The sequence below is a fragment of the Polyodon spathula genome, chromosome 21 (assembly GCF_017654505.1).
Source record: "Polyodon spathula isolate WHYD16114869_AA chromosome 21, ASM1765450v1, whole genome shotgun sequence".
NCBI lineage: Eukaryota > Metazoa > Chordata > Actinopteri > Acipenseriformes > Polyodontidae > Polyodon > Polyodon spathula.
Window position 1 is genome coordinate 6,309,783 of NC_054554.1, and position 13,779 is coordinate 6,323,561.

At 45.6% G+C, this 13,779-nt stretch overlaps 1 protein-coding gene across 4 annotated transcripts; it reads left to right on the forward strand.

The window, feature by feature from the left end:
* Positions 1-346: 346 nt before the first annotated feature.
* LOC121296305 (mucin-2-like) lies at positions 347-13,149 on the forward strand. Of its 4 annotated transcripts, none has more exons than XM_041221698.1 (4): positions 347-441; positions 2,780-2,786; positions 4,037-10,629; positions 10,720-13,149. In XM_041221698.1, the coding sequence occupies exons 3-4, from the start codon at positions 4,048-4,050 to the stop codon at positions 12,544-12,546; spliced, it is 8,409 nt and encodes a 2,802-aa protein (XP_041077632.1). In that variant the 5' UTR covers positions 347-441; positions 2,780-2,786; positions 4,037-4,047; the 3' UTR covers positions 12,547-13,149. The 4 variants fall into 4 exon arrangements, with proteins under 4 accessions (XP_041077632.1, XP_041077633.1, XP_041077634.1 ...); XM_041221699.1 differs by having other exon boundaries at positions 4,037-9,489; positions 9,880-13,149; XM_041221700.1 differs by having other exon boundaries at positions 4,037-9,489; positions 10,750-13,149.
* Positions 13,150-13,779: the final 630 nt, after the last annotated feature.

Sequence of the window (13,779 nt, forward strand, 5' to 3'; positions counted from 1 at the left end):
TCAATATTAGGAAGGTGTTCCTATTGTTTTTTCATATTGATACAAGGGTAGTTCTCGAGCTACCGATCGTTGACAAATTATGCAAAAGTCTTGGGATTGAAAACAAGTAAAACATTTGTTATGGCAGTTGCTTAAGAAAAAAAAAACTTTTGGAAATAAGGGTCATTCTTCTCCATCAGAATAAAGCCCATTTAATCTAGAGCAATATGCACCAAGAGAGGGAGAGAGAGAGAGCTAGGAAGAGATTTTGATACCCACAGATATGTCTAGGAAACAGTAAGCAAAAAGAAAGGGAAGTTTTACAAAAAAAACGCACAGTCCCAGATTGTACCTCAGGGTGTGAGTGAAAGGACTGGGTGCAGTTGTCAGTCAGCTTGAAACTGGAGCTCAGACTGTGCTAGGATTTACTGTGAAGCAGTTCAAGCTTTAGATCCACCAAACCCTGTTTTTCCAACAGTGTAGTCAGTAAGGTAAAGAAAAAAAAATTTTTGGAAATAAGGGTCATATAAAAATCAGTAATAAAAGACATTAATCTAAAGTAGCAAGAACCAAGAGAGGGAAGAGAGAGAGAGTAGGAAAAGTGAGAGGAGAGGAGGATGTTTTGTATTAGACAGTATGTCAACCCCAGGACACAGTAAGCAAACTCAAATATACAAAAAAAAACCGCACCAGTCCCAGATGTACTATAGTTTATATAAAGAAACGCCTCTCGGACTATTGGATTTATGTGACTATTTAGATCCCACCTTAGGGGCGTTTGTTTTTCGCACAGTAAAGGCAGGTATTATCAATCTTATATATCATGAAGCAGTTCAGCTTAGATCCACAACAACCAAAGCAGTATAGATATATATTCCATATATATATATTAAAAGAAGGTTCCTTATCCAAGGAGAGCATATATTTTAAAATGTGTTATTCTGTATTGATTGCTGTTTTAACTGAAAGAAAGCCCAGTATTTAGGGTTGGTTCATCTCTCTTGTACTCCGTCCATCAATGTGCACTTCGTTTTTAGTTAAGGGCAGGTCACATTTCTCTGATCAGCATTACTGTAGGTCGGTCAACAGCAACTCGCAGTATTTATTATTTTACCTGTTCGTTTGCTAGGGTTTAATGTAATGAGTTAGCTTTAGTTGGTCTTTCAACTTGGGTGAAACTTTTTTAAAATTATTTTTTTAATCGAAAATCTAAATATTCGCCAGATTTGTGATTTTCAGATTTTAATTAATTATTTTTACTTTGTGAGAAATTGTCCTGTCTTTAAAAATAGAACGCTGTAGACTACCGATTTTGCTTGATTTATGGCATGTGGCCTGAAAGTAAATGTGTTTGTAATATACACAGTTAATTAATTAATTGCACAATTATGCCAGATAAAACATAATTGAGCACTTCCAACACACCGGTTGCTAAAAAAAGGGGGGAGGGTTGAAATAGAGAGCTGTGAACAGCATAGTAAAGCTTTGCAATAAGCGAGGGTAATAATTTAATTACGAAGCCATTTGAAATACCCAACATCTTGCATCAAAATTCCGAGTGATGTTTTCTTAGTAAATCTCGGTGCTTCAGAATGCATCTGCTGGTCAATACTTCTTTGTAATCCTCACAAAAGGAATGTTTTTTTGCTGTGTAATAAATGTGGTGGGGCGGTGCAGCAGACGGAGAGAATGAATCACTGTTGTAATTATGCTCGGAGCATTTGGGTGTTTCTCCCTTTTCTTTGAATTTATTAATTCCCAACATTACTACCGCACGTAAACATTCTCCAGAACACCGACCTGAGAAAGTGAGCACCGTAAAACCCTATCAGTAACGTTGGGCACTTGTTTTAGAAATATAACAAGAATCACTCTGTGGTGGTGGGGTGTTTTTAATAGCACAGTATTTCTCCGTTTGCTTATGGTTTTACCAAGAGGGTATCTCTGTAGAATTTACAAGATAATCCTAAAAAGCCCACAGACAGATAGGCTCTCATTTAAAGAACAAGCAGGACGTCCATTAGCCAAACATTAAAGACCATTCGGTAGATATAATCTTCGTAAATTATTGGTGTCTGATTTAGTGATCGTGTTTAAACGATTACAATGTGACACAACTTGCAGATCCGAAATCTATTACGCTCAAATAATGTTTTTATTTTCCAGTTTATAGCAGATAAGTGTTATTTAAACTTGCGCATATGACAGATTGATTTAATTATATAATTTCGAGACTAATCTTAATTGGAATTAATTTGTGTCATAGGACTGAATAAAAAAAAGACACCGTTTCTTCGAAAGATTTAAGATGTTGTTCTGCAGTCATTAAAACGTTTTCAGTGAAATGCAAGGTGAACACAGGCACAGCAGTGCGCACAGTACTAAGGACAGCTCCCATTACAGAACGCAGTCTTACTGTGAAAATATTTTATAATCTGCGAGGCTTTATTTTTTTATTTTATTTTTTTGATTATACAGAAAATACATATTTTTATTTGAATTTTGAAATAAATAATTTATTTATTTTGTTGTCCTATTTTTAAAATATTTTAACATCCATAAATGTCACTGAGTCACAACTGTGATATATCACTGCAAGATTCATGTGCTCAAACATAGTTCAGCTGATGGTATATGGGATCAATTGTAACACGTATTACAACTGGCCCCAACCCAGGGAGCCATGAATAAACATCATGTTCCAGCAAGAAACAACAAAACTAAGAGCAATCAGTTGTGTCAATTATAAGTTCAGAGATCAGGGATGAGAATGATAATAGCCTGGATCCATAAACTGGATAACAAAGGTGTACAGTACATTACAAAAAGAGAATGGGGGGGGGGGGGGGGGGGGGGGGGGGGGGGGGGATACTCTACTAGGTCAAAATTCGATTTTTGTAGTTAAAATCTCAGGGCTTTGGCACACACAGCTCTTCATCCACAGACAGAGACTTGAACTGAGCACGTGGCCAGTGAGTGGCACTCTAGCTTGCTTCTGATTGGACAAATTCAAGGTGTTACAACCGTCTGGTGTTACAACTCTCCCCTGTCGCCCCTATAGTTATAAATGAAAAAATAGAAATACATGTGTTTATTACTGTATGTCCAATTTTGAGATGTATTATATAATCCACATTTATTCCCGTAATCCTTATGTTTTTTTTTTATATTCTAAACTCAAACCTAATGCAGGTCACCCAATATGCCCACCCCCTCCCAGAAGTCCATAAAAAGCAGTGCATATATATGCTGGACGTATACCTTGTATAGCAGGTGGAAGGGGTAGTTGTTTTTGAACACGTATGCTATAATAACGCTCCAGATGGCACCTTGTGATTTACCAGTTTTGGCAGGTTCCACCCCATATTAGTCTTTTTTTATGGCCTATTGGAATTGGTAATATATAAAGCGTTTTATGCTTTAAAAAATTACCAGATACCAAAAATGGATTTTTGCAATTGTGGTATGCAATTAAAATTGCTTCAAGTTTTGTTATTAGTGACCCAATACTTTTTCTCTCAGTCTTTGTCTAGATGAAACACTTTTTTTTTTAATCTCAACATTCAAAATGTTCCATTAGGTCAGTTAATAGCTGAATTTTACAATTAACAACAGACTTTCTTCCTCACAACCTCACAATTCATTGAGGTCAGATTTCAGTAGTTTTCGTGCTGCATGAATCTGCCTTTTTGCTGTTCCAATGCACTTGTTCTCTCAAGCTTTACAAGTGTGATGACAGTGCAGTGAAGGAAAGTAGAGCAGAATTTATTCTGTGAAAAGCATCAGACAGTAACTTTATTATTCCTCTGTCTCCTGAGTACAGGTGTGTCAACCATGGCAGAGGTATTGTTTGACTAGGTTTGAATTGAATAAGTTCTCCTATATGAATGAGGTCATGGTTATGATATGATTAGTTAAACTGGAATGGTTCTGAACAAGTTCCAATGATAAATTGGTATATAACAATATTGTATATAATAATGACTTGGAAGTGTAAAGGCTATATACAGTAATCTTGCAAGAAATAATTCTTATTATTTTTCTTAATTAATACCTACAGATAACACCATGGGAGGCAAGCAGAGCAGGAAGGAGGATGAGTATAACTTCAGCGACCCAAACAACAGAGAGGAAAGCCAAGAAGAGAAGCAACATGAGTCCCAGAATGAAGACAAAGCTAGTGAGTCAGGTCTTGCTTCTGCAGGGGCTGCAATGGAGCAGATTGTACAAGTTGATGGCACTCCGCCTTCTAAGGACACTTTAAAAGAAAAAGTGGAGGAGAAGTCTGACAAACCTGTAAGTCAAGAAGCTAAAGGAACTCCAGAACAAAAAGCAGTCAAAGAAAGCAAGCCATCTACCAGTGACACAAAACCCAGTGAACCTAGAGCAGAAAAAGAGCGAAATGTAAACAAGGAAAATACTTCAGGGGAAAAGCCAAATAAATCATCCAGTCAAGAAGCAGAAACAGCTGCCCCAATCACAGAAAAGCCTGTGGTTGAACACACTGAGGTAAAAGAAATAAACCCCATTTCCCGGACTACAGCTAAAGTGAAGCCTCAAAGCAACTCCACCAACAGCACCAAAGAGAAAACAACTACAATTTTCAGCTCAAAGGTTGAATGCTCTGTTACTGAGCATGCTGATAAGACCTCAACAGACTGCAGCCCAGCACTGAAAATGGGGCAGGTGCCTGTCCCAGTCAAAGAAGTGGAACCAAAGCCTGCTCCAGAGAAAGCAGTGGAGCCAGAGCATGCCCCAGTGAAAGTTCAGGTGCCGACACCTACCAGAGTGAAAGCTGAGGTTACTGAACCTAACTCAATGAAAGCTGAGGGACCTGCTCCTACCACAGTGAATGCTGAAGTGCCTGCTCCTACACCAGTGAAAGCTGAAGTGCCTGCACCTACCCAAGTGAAAGCTGAGGTTCCTGCACCCATACCAGTGCAAGCTGAGGTTCCTGCACCTACCCCAGTGAAATTTGAAGTCCCTGCTCCTACCCCAGGCAAGGCTGAGATTCCTGCACACAAACCAGTGAAATTTGAGGTTCCTGCACCCAAACCAGCGCAAGCTGAGGTTCCTGCGCCCAAACCAGTGCAAGCTGAGGATCCTGCACCCAAACCAATGACAGCTGAGAAGCCTGCACCTACCGCAGTAAAAGATGAGATGCCTGCACTCAAACCAGTGCAAACTGAGGTTCCTGCACCCAAACCAGTGAAAGTTGAGGTTCCTGCTCCCAAACCAGTGAAAGTTGAGGGTTCTCCACCCAAACCAGTGACAGCTGAAAAGCCTGACCCTACTGCAGTGAAGGATAATGTTCCTGCTCCCAAAACAGTGAAAGCTGAGTTGCCTGCACCTACCCCAGTGAAAGCTGAGGATCCTGCACCCAAATTAGTGAAAGCTGAGGACCCTGCACCCAAATCAGTGATAGCTGAGGTGCCTGCACCTACCCCAGTGAAAGCTGAGGTGGCAGCACCTACCCCAGTGAAAGCTGAGGTGCCTGCTCATACCCAAGTCAAGGCTCAGATTCCTGCACTCAAACCAGTGAAATCTGAGGTTCCTGCACCAAAACCAGTGCAAGCTGAGGTTCCTGCGCCCAAACCAGTGCAAGCTGAGGTGCCTGCTCCTACCCCAGTGAAAGATGAGATACCTGTGCTCAAACCAATGAAATCTGAGGTTCCTGCACCCAAACCAATGCAAACTGAGATGTCTGCTCCTACCCCAGGGAAAGCTAAGGTGACTGCTCCTACCCCAGTGAAAGCTGAGGATCCTGCTCCCAAACCAGTGAAACCTGAGGATCCCGTACCCAAACCAAAGAAAGCTGAGGTGCCTGCACCTACCCCAGTGAAAGCTGAGGTGCCTGCACCTACCCCAGTGAAAGCTGAGGTTCCTGCGCCCAAACCAGTAAAAGCTGAGGATCCTGCACCCAAACCAGTGATAGCTGAGAAGCCTGCACCTACCACAGTGAAAGATGAGATTCCTGCACTCAAACCAGTGCAAGCGGAGGTTCCTGCGCCTACCCTAGTGAAATTTGAGGTGTCTGCTCCTACCCCAGTGAAAGCTCATGTGCCTGCTCCCAAACCAGTGAAAGTTGAGGATCCTGCACCCAAACCAGTGACAGCTGAGAAGCCTGCACCTACTGCAGTGAAAGATGAGATTCCTGCTCCCAAATCAGTGAAAACTGAGGATCCTGCACCCAAACCAGTGACAGCTGAGAAGCCTGCACATACCACAGTGAAAGATGAGATGCCTGTGCTCAAACCAGTGAAATCTGAGGTTCCTGCGCCCAAAGCAGTGCAAGCTGAGGTTCCAGTGCCCAAAGCAGTGCAAGCTGAGGTTTCTGCTCCTACCCCAGTGAAAGCACATGTGCCTGCACCTAAACCAGTGCAAGCTGAGGTTCCTGCACTCAAACCAGTGCAAACTGAGATGTCTACTCCTAACCCAGTGAAAGCTGAGATTCCTGCTCCCAAATCAGTGAAAGCTGAGGATCCTGCACCCAAAGCAGTGAAAACTGAGGTGCCTGCACCTACCCCAGTGAAAGCTGAGGTTTCTGCTCCCAAACCATTGAAAGTTGAGGATTCTGCACCCAAACCAGTGACAGCTGAGAAGCCTGCACCTACCATAGTGAAAGATGAGATTCCTGTGCTCAAATCAGTGCAAGCTGAGGTTCCTGCACCCAAAACAGAGAAAGCTGAGGTGCCTGAACCTACCCCAGTGAAAGCTGAGGTGCCTGCACCTACCCCAGTGAAAGCAGAGGTTCCTGCTCCCAAAGCACTGAACGTTGAGGATCCTGCACCAAAACCAGTGACAGCTGAGAAGCCTGCACCTAAAGCAGTGAAAGATGAGATGCCTGCTCTCAAACCAGTGCTAGCTGAGGTTCCTGCACCCAAATCAATGCAAGCTGAGGTGTCTGCTCCTACCCCAGTGAAAGCTAATGTGCCTGCTCCCAAACCAGTGAAAGTTGAGGATCCTGCACCCAAACCAGTGACAGCTGAGAAGCCTGTACCTACCGCAATGAAAGATGAGATTCCTCCTCCCAAATCAGTGAAAGCTGAGGATCCTGCACCCAAACCAGTGACAGCTGAGAAGACTGCACCTACCACAGTGAAAGATGAGATGCCTGTGCTCAAACCAGTGAAATCTGAGGTTCCTGCACCTAAACCAGTGCAAGCTGAGGTTCCTGCACCCAAACCAGTGCAAACTGAGATGTCTACTCCTACCCCAGTGAAAGCTGAGATTCCTGCTCCCAAATCAGTGAAAGCTGAGGATCCTGCACCCAAACCAGAGAAAGCTGAGGTGCCTGCACCAACCCCAGTGAAAGCTGAGGTTTCTGCTCCCAAACCCTTGAAAGTTGAGGATTCTGCACCCAAACCAGTGAAAGCTGAGAAGCCTGCACCTAAAGCAGTGAAAGATGAGATGCCTGCGCTCAAACCAGTGCAAGCTGAGGTTCCTGCACCCAAATCAATGCAAGCTGAGGTGTCTGCTCCTACCCCAGTGAAAGCTAAGGTGCCTGCTCCAAAACCAGTGAAAGTTGAGGATTCTGCACCCAAACCAGTGACAGCTGAGAAGCCTGCACATACCACAGTGAAATATGAGATTCCTGCGCTCAAACCAGTGGAACCTGAGATTCCTGAGCTCAAACCAGTGCAAGCTGAGGTTCTTCAACCTACCCCAGTGAAAGCTGAGGTGCCTGCTCCTACCCCACTCAAGGCTGAGAATTCTGCACGCATACCAGTTAAATCTGAGGTTCCTGCACCCAAACCAGTGCAAGCTGAGGTTCCTGCACCCAAACCAGTGCAAGCTGAGGTGCCTGCACCTACCCCACTGAAAGCTGAGGTGCCTGCTCCCAAATCAGTGAAAGTTGAGGATCCTGCACCCAAACCAATGACAGCTGAGAAGCCTGCACCTACCGCAGTGAAAGATGAGATACTTTTGCTCAAACCAGTAAAAGCTGAGGTTCCTGCACCCAAACCAGTGCAAGCTGAGGTTCCTGCACCCAAAACAATGCAAGCTGAGGTGTCTGCTCCTACCCCAGTGAAACCTAAGGTGTCTGCTCCTATCCAAGTGAAAGCTGAAGTTCCTGCTCCTAAACCAGTGAAGGATGAGGTTCCTGCTCCCAAACAAGTAACAGCTGAGAAGCCTGACCCTACTGCAGTGAAAGATGATGTTCCTGCTCCCAAACCAGAGAAAGCTGAGGTACCTGCACCTACCCCACTGAAAGCTGAGAATCCTGCACCCAAACCAGTGAAAACTGAGGTGCCTGCACCTACCCCAATGAAAGCTGAGGTGCCTGCACCTACCCCAGTGAAAGCTGAGGTTCCTGCTCCCAAACTAGTGAAAGTTGAGGATCCTGCATCCAAACCAGTGACAGCTGAGAAGCCTACACCTACCCCAGTGAAAGATGAAATGCCTGTGCTCAAACCAGTGAAATCTGAGGTTCCTGCACCCAAACCCATGCAAGCTGAGGTTCCTGCATCCAAACCAGTGACAGCTGAGAAGCCTGCACCTACCCCAGTGAAAGCTGAGGTGCCTGCTCCTACCCCAGTGAAAGATGAGGTTCCTGCTCCCAAATCAATGCAAGCTGAGGTTTCTGCACCCAAACCAGTGCAAGCTGAGGTGAGGGCTCCTACCCCAGTGAAAGATGAGGTTCCTGCTCCCAAACCAGTGACAGCTGAGGTGCCTACACCTACCCCAGTGAAGGTTGAGGCTCCTGCTCCCAAATCAGAGAAAGCTGAAGTGCCTGCACCTACCCCAGTGAAAGCTGAGGTTCCTACATCCAAACCAGTAAAATCTGAGGTTCCTTCTCCCAAACCAGTGAAATCTGAGGTTCCTGCTCCCAAACCAGTGACAGCTGAGAAGCCTGCACCTACTGCAGTGAAAGATGAAATGCCTGCGCTGAAACCAGTGAAAGATGAGGTTCCTGCTCCCAACCCAGTGACAGCTGAGGTGCCTGCTCCTACCCCAGTGAAAGCTGAGGTTCCGGCTCCCAGACCAGTGAAAGCTGTCATTCCTGCACCCAAACCATTGACAGTTGAGAAGTGTGCACCTACCACAGTGAAAGATGAGATTCCTGTGCTCAAACCAGTGAAACCTGAGATTCCTGCACTCAAACCAGTGAAATCTGAGGTTCCTGCACCCAAGCCAGTGCAATCTGAGGTTCCGGCACCCAAACCAGTGCAAGCTGAGGTAACTCCACCTACTCCAGTGCAATCTGAGGTTCCGGAACCCAAACCAGTGCAAGCTGAGGTAACTGCACCTACTCCAGTGCAATCTGAGGTTCCTGCTCCCAAACCAGTGACAGCTGAGAAGCCTACACCTAACACAGTGAAAGATGAAATGCCTGTGCTCAAACCAGTGAAATCTGAGGTTCCTGCACCCAATCCCATGCAAGCTGAGGTTCCTGCATCCAAACCAGTGACAGCTGAGAAGCCTGCACCTACCCCAGTGAAAGCTGAGGTGCCTGCTCCTACCCCAGTGAAAGATGAGGTTCCTGCTCCCAAACCAGTGACAGCTGAGGTGCATGCACCCAAAACAATGCAAGCTGAGGTGTCTGCTCCTACCCCAGTGAAACCTAAGGTGTCTGCTCCTATCCAAGTGAAAGCTGAAGTTCCTGCTCCTAAACCAGTGAAATCTGAGGTTCCTGCACCCAAACCCATGCAAGCTGAGGTTCCTGCATCCAAACCAGTGACAGCTGAGAAGCCTGCACCTACCCCAGTGAAAGCTGAGGTGCCTGCTCCTACCCCAGTGAAAGATGAGGTTCCTGCTCCCAAATCAATGCAAGCTGAGGTTTCTGCACCCAAACCAGTGCAAGCTGAGGTGAGGGCTCCTACCCCAGTGAAAGCTGAGGTGCCTGCTCCTACCCCAGTGAAAGATGAGGTTCCTGCTCCCAAACCAGTGACAGCTGAGGTGCCTACACCTACCCCAGTGAAGGTTGAGGTTCCTGCTCCCAAATCAGAGAAAGCTGAAGTGCCTGCACCTACCCCAGTGAAAGCTGAGGTTCCTACATCCAAACCAGTGAAATCTGAGGTTCCTTCTCCCAAACCAGTGAAATCTGAGGTTCCTGCTCCCAAACCAGTGACAGCTGTGAAGCCTGCACCTACTGCAGTGAAAGATGAAATGCCTGCGCTGAAACCAGTGAAAGATGAGGTTCCTGCTCCCAAACCAGTGACAGCTGAGGTGCCTGCTCCTACCCCAGTGAAAGCTGAGGTTCCGGCTCCCAAACCAGTGAAAGCTGTCATTCCTGCACCCAAACCAGTGACAGTTGAGAAGTCTGCACCTACCACAGTGAAAGATGAGATTCCTGTGCTCAAACCAGTGAAACCTGAGATTCCTGCACTCAAACCAGTGAAATCTGAGGTTCCTGCACCCAAGCCAGTGCAATCTGAGGTTCCGGCACCCAAACCAGTGCAAGCTGAGGTAACTGCACCTACTCCAGTGAAAGCTGAGGTTCCTGCTCCCAAACCAGTGACAGCTGAGAAGCCTACACCTAACACAGTGAAAGATGAAATGCCTGTGCTCAAACCAGTGAAATCTGAGGTTCCTGCACCCAATCCCATGCAAGCTGAGGTTCCTGCATCCAAACCAGTGACAGCTGAGAAGCCTGCACCTACCCCAGTGAAAGCTGAGGTGCCTGCTCCTACCCCAGTGAAAGATGAGGTTCCTGCTCCAAAATCAATGCAAGCTGAGGTTTCTGCACCCAAACCAGTGCAAGCTGAGGTGAGGGCTCCTACCCCAGTGAAAGATGAGGTTCCTGCTCCCAAACCAGTGACAGCTGAGGTGCCTACACCTACCCCAGTGAAGGTTGAGGCTCCTGCTCCCAAATCAGAGAAAACTGAAGTGCCTGCACCTACCCCAGTGAAAGCTGAGGTTCCTGCATCCAAACCAGTAAAATCTGAGGTTCCTTCTCCCAAACCAGTGAAATCTGAGGTTCCTGCTCCCAAACCAATGACAGCTGAGAAGCCTGCACCTACTGCAGTGAAAGATGAAATGCCTGCGCTGAAACCAGTGAAAGATGAGGTTCCTGCTCCCAACCCAGTGACAGCTGAGGTGCCTGCTCCTACCCCAGTGAAAGCTGAGGTTCCGGCTCCCAGACCAGTGAAAGCTGTCATTCCTGCACCCAAACCAGTGACAGTTGAGAAGTCTGCACCTACCACAGTGAAAGATGAGATTCCTGTGCTCAAACCAGTGAAACCTGAGATTCCTGCACTCAAACCAGTGAAATCTGAGGTTCCTGCACCCAAACCAGTGCAATCTGAGGTTCCGGCACCCAAACCAGTGCAAGCTGAGGTAACTCCACCTACTCCAGTGAAAGCTGAGGTTCCTGCACCCAAACCAGTGACAGCTGAGAAATCTGTACCTACCGCAGTGAAAGATCAGATGCCTGTGCTCAAACCAGTGAAATCTGAGGTTTCTGCACCCAAACCAATGCAAGCTGAGGTGCCTGCTCCTACCCCAATGAAAGCTGAGGTGCCTGCTCCTACCCCAGTGAAAGCTGAGGATCCTGCACCCAAACCAGTGTCAGCGGAGAAGCCTGCCCCTACCTTAGTGAAAGATGAGGTTCCTGCTCCCAAACCAATGCAAGCTGAGGTTCCTGCACCCAAACCAGTGCAAGCTGAGGCGCCTGCACCTACCCCGGTGAAAGCTGAGGTGCCTGCTCCTACCCCACTGAAAGCTGAGGTTCTTGATCCCAAACCAGTGAAAGCTGACTTTCCTGCACCCAAACCAGTGAAATCTGCAGTTCCTGCACCCAATCCAGAGAAAGCTGAGGTGCCTGCCCCCAAACCAGTGAAAGATGAGGATCCTGCACCCAAATTAGTGAAAGTTGAGGTGCCTGTGTCTATGCCTGCCCCCGTGAAATTTGAGGTGCCTGCTCCCAAACCAGTGAAAGATGAGGTTCCTGCTCCCAAACCAATGAAAGCTGAGGTGCCTGCACCTACCCCAGTGAAAGCTGAAGATCCTGCACCCAAACTAGTGACAGCTGAGAAGCCTGCACCTACTACAGTGAAAGATGAGGACGCTGCTCCTAAACCAGTGAAAGCTGAGGATCCTGCCCCCAAACCAGTGGAAATTGAGGATCCTGCACCCAAATTAGTGAAAGTTGAGGTGCCTGTGTCTATGCCTGCCCCTGTGAAATTTGAGATGCCTGCACCTACCCCAGTGAAAGCTGAGGTTCCTGCGCCCAAACCAGTAAAACCTGAGGATCCTGCACCCAAACCAGTGATAGCTGAGAAGCTTGCACCTACCACAGTGAAAGATGGGGTGCCTGCTCCCAAACCAGTAAAATCTGAGGTTCCTGCACCCAACCCTGTGAAAGTTGAGGTGCCTGCACTTACCCCAGTGAAATTAGAGAATCCTGCACCTATCCCTCTGAAAGATGAGGTTCCTGTGCCCAAACCAGTGAAAGCTGAGGATCCTGCGCCCAAATCAGTGAAAGCCGAGGATCATTCGCCCAAACCAGTGAAAGCGGAGGTGCCTGCACCTACCCCAGTGAAAGTTGAGAAGCCTGCACCTGCCCTAGTCAAGGCAAAACCTGAGGATATTGCTGTACAAGAAAGCATGAAGAAACCTAAGTAGAACAGACTTCTGTCCTCAGTCAGGAAAGTGTCCTTCTAGCCTTTCCTTCTCCACCACCATCAAAGGCAGTACCTTCAGATTAAATCTTAAAGCAGCAGCCAGAAAATACAGAAATCAAAGAAAGATCTGGTGAAAAAGCAGAGCGCACTTGTAACAAAGACCAATAACTATCCACTGAATCCCCTAACGGTACTGGTCATACCAGTGTTGAATCCCAGGCAGAAGAAACTTTGAACTCCCAAACCACTGCGACTGAAAAAGACAAACATTTAACCCAAGGTGAAGAAAATAACAAAGATGACTGCTCATTCAGAGCCAGAAAAAGATACAACAGTGCCCACAGATGACCTGAAGGTTGGCAAGAGAGGACAAAATATTTTCAGAGAATGAGACCAAATTAATCCTGGAGCTATGATGTATGAATGTGTGAGGTTTATTTGTGAAGAAAAAATTCTTCTTAATATTAATAATATCAAATAGGATTGATTTAATTGGTAATGTATTTAAATAGTATCAAAACAATGTCATTTAGACTTTTATATAACCTTAAAAGTTAACTTGGTTAAAAGAAAAAATAAAATATTTTTTAAAAACTTTTTTTCAGTGTGAAAAAAACACACACATATTAGCATTGTTTAACTTGGGGGGGGGGGGGGGGGGGGGGGTGGGGCTGGTGAAAAAAATAAAGATTGTTATACGCAAAAATGTTTTCTGTGGTTATTTTTATGCAAGTGTTGATAGATTTACCAATTACATTTAGACCTCAAATGTATTACTATGCACCAGGTAATAAATTGAAATTTTGACTGATTTTAACCACAATGTCCATTTTCATTTGTTTGACCATTTCTTAATTAGTGGTGCTAACCAAGGTTTATTTTCATTTTATTTATTTTCATTATCTTACCTCTTATTTAGCACTAGCAATCGTATGAAAGCTTGTTAGCACTCATTTAAGATATTGTTCACTAGACAGGCAGCTGTGTGGTAATATGCTGCAGAACCAGTCTGGCACAACCCATCTTGCTTAAGGAGTTGTCGTTGAGCAGATTCGTGGTTTGAAACAAAACTTTGAGGCCAACAATAAGGCTTGGCCCTGTTTCCTGGCCCTCAGTCCATATATATATAGATATAATATAGATATATAATATATATATAAAATATACATACACACACACATACACACAGTCATGTCTTTTTGCAGTATGCAATAAAACAAAATAGACGTGGTAT

What these genes read in the sequence shown, in the direction of transcription:
- LOC121296305 (XM_041221697.1), top strand. Translation starts at nt 4,048, where the DNA reads ATGGGAGGCAAGCAGAGCAGGAAGGAGGATGAGTATAACTTCAGCGAC.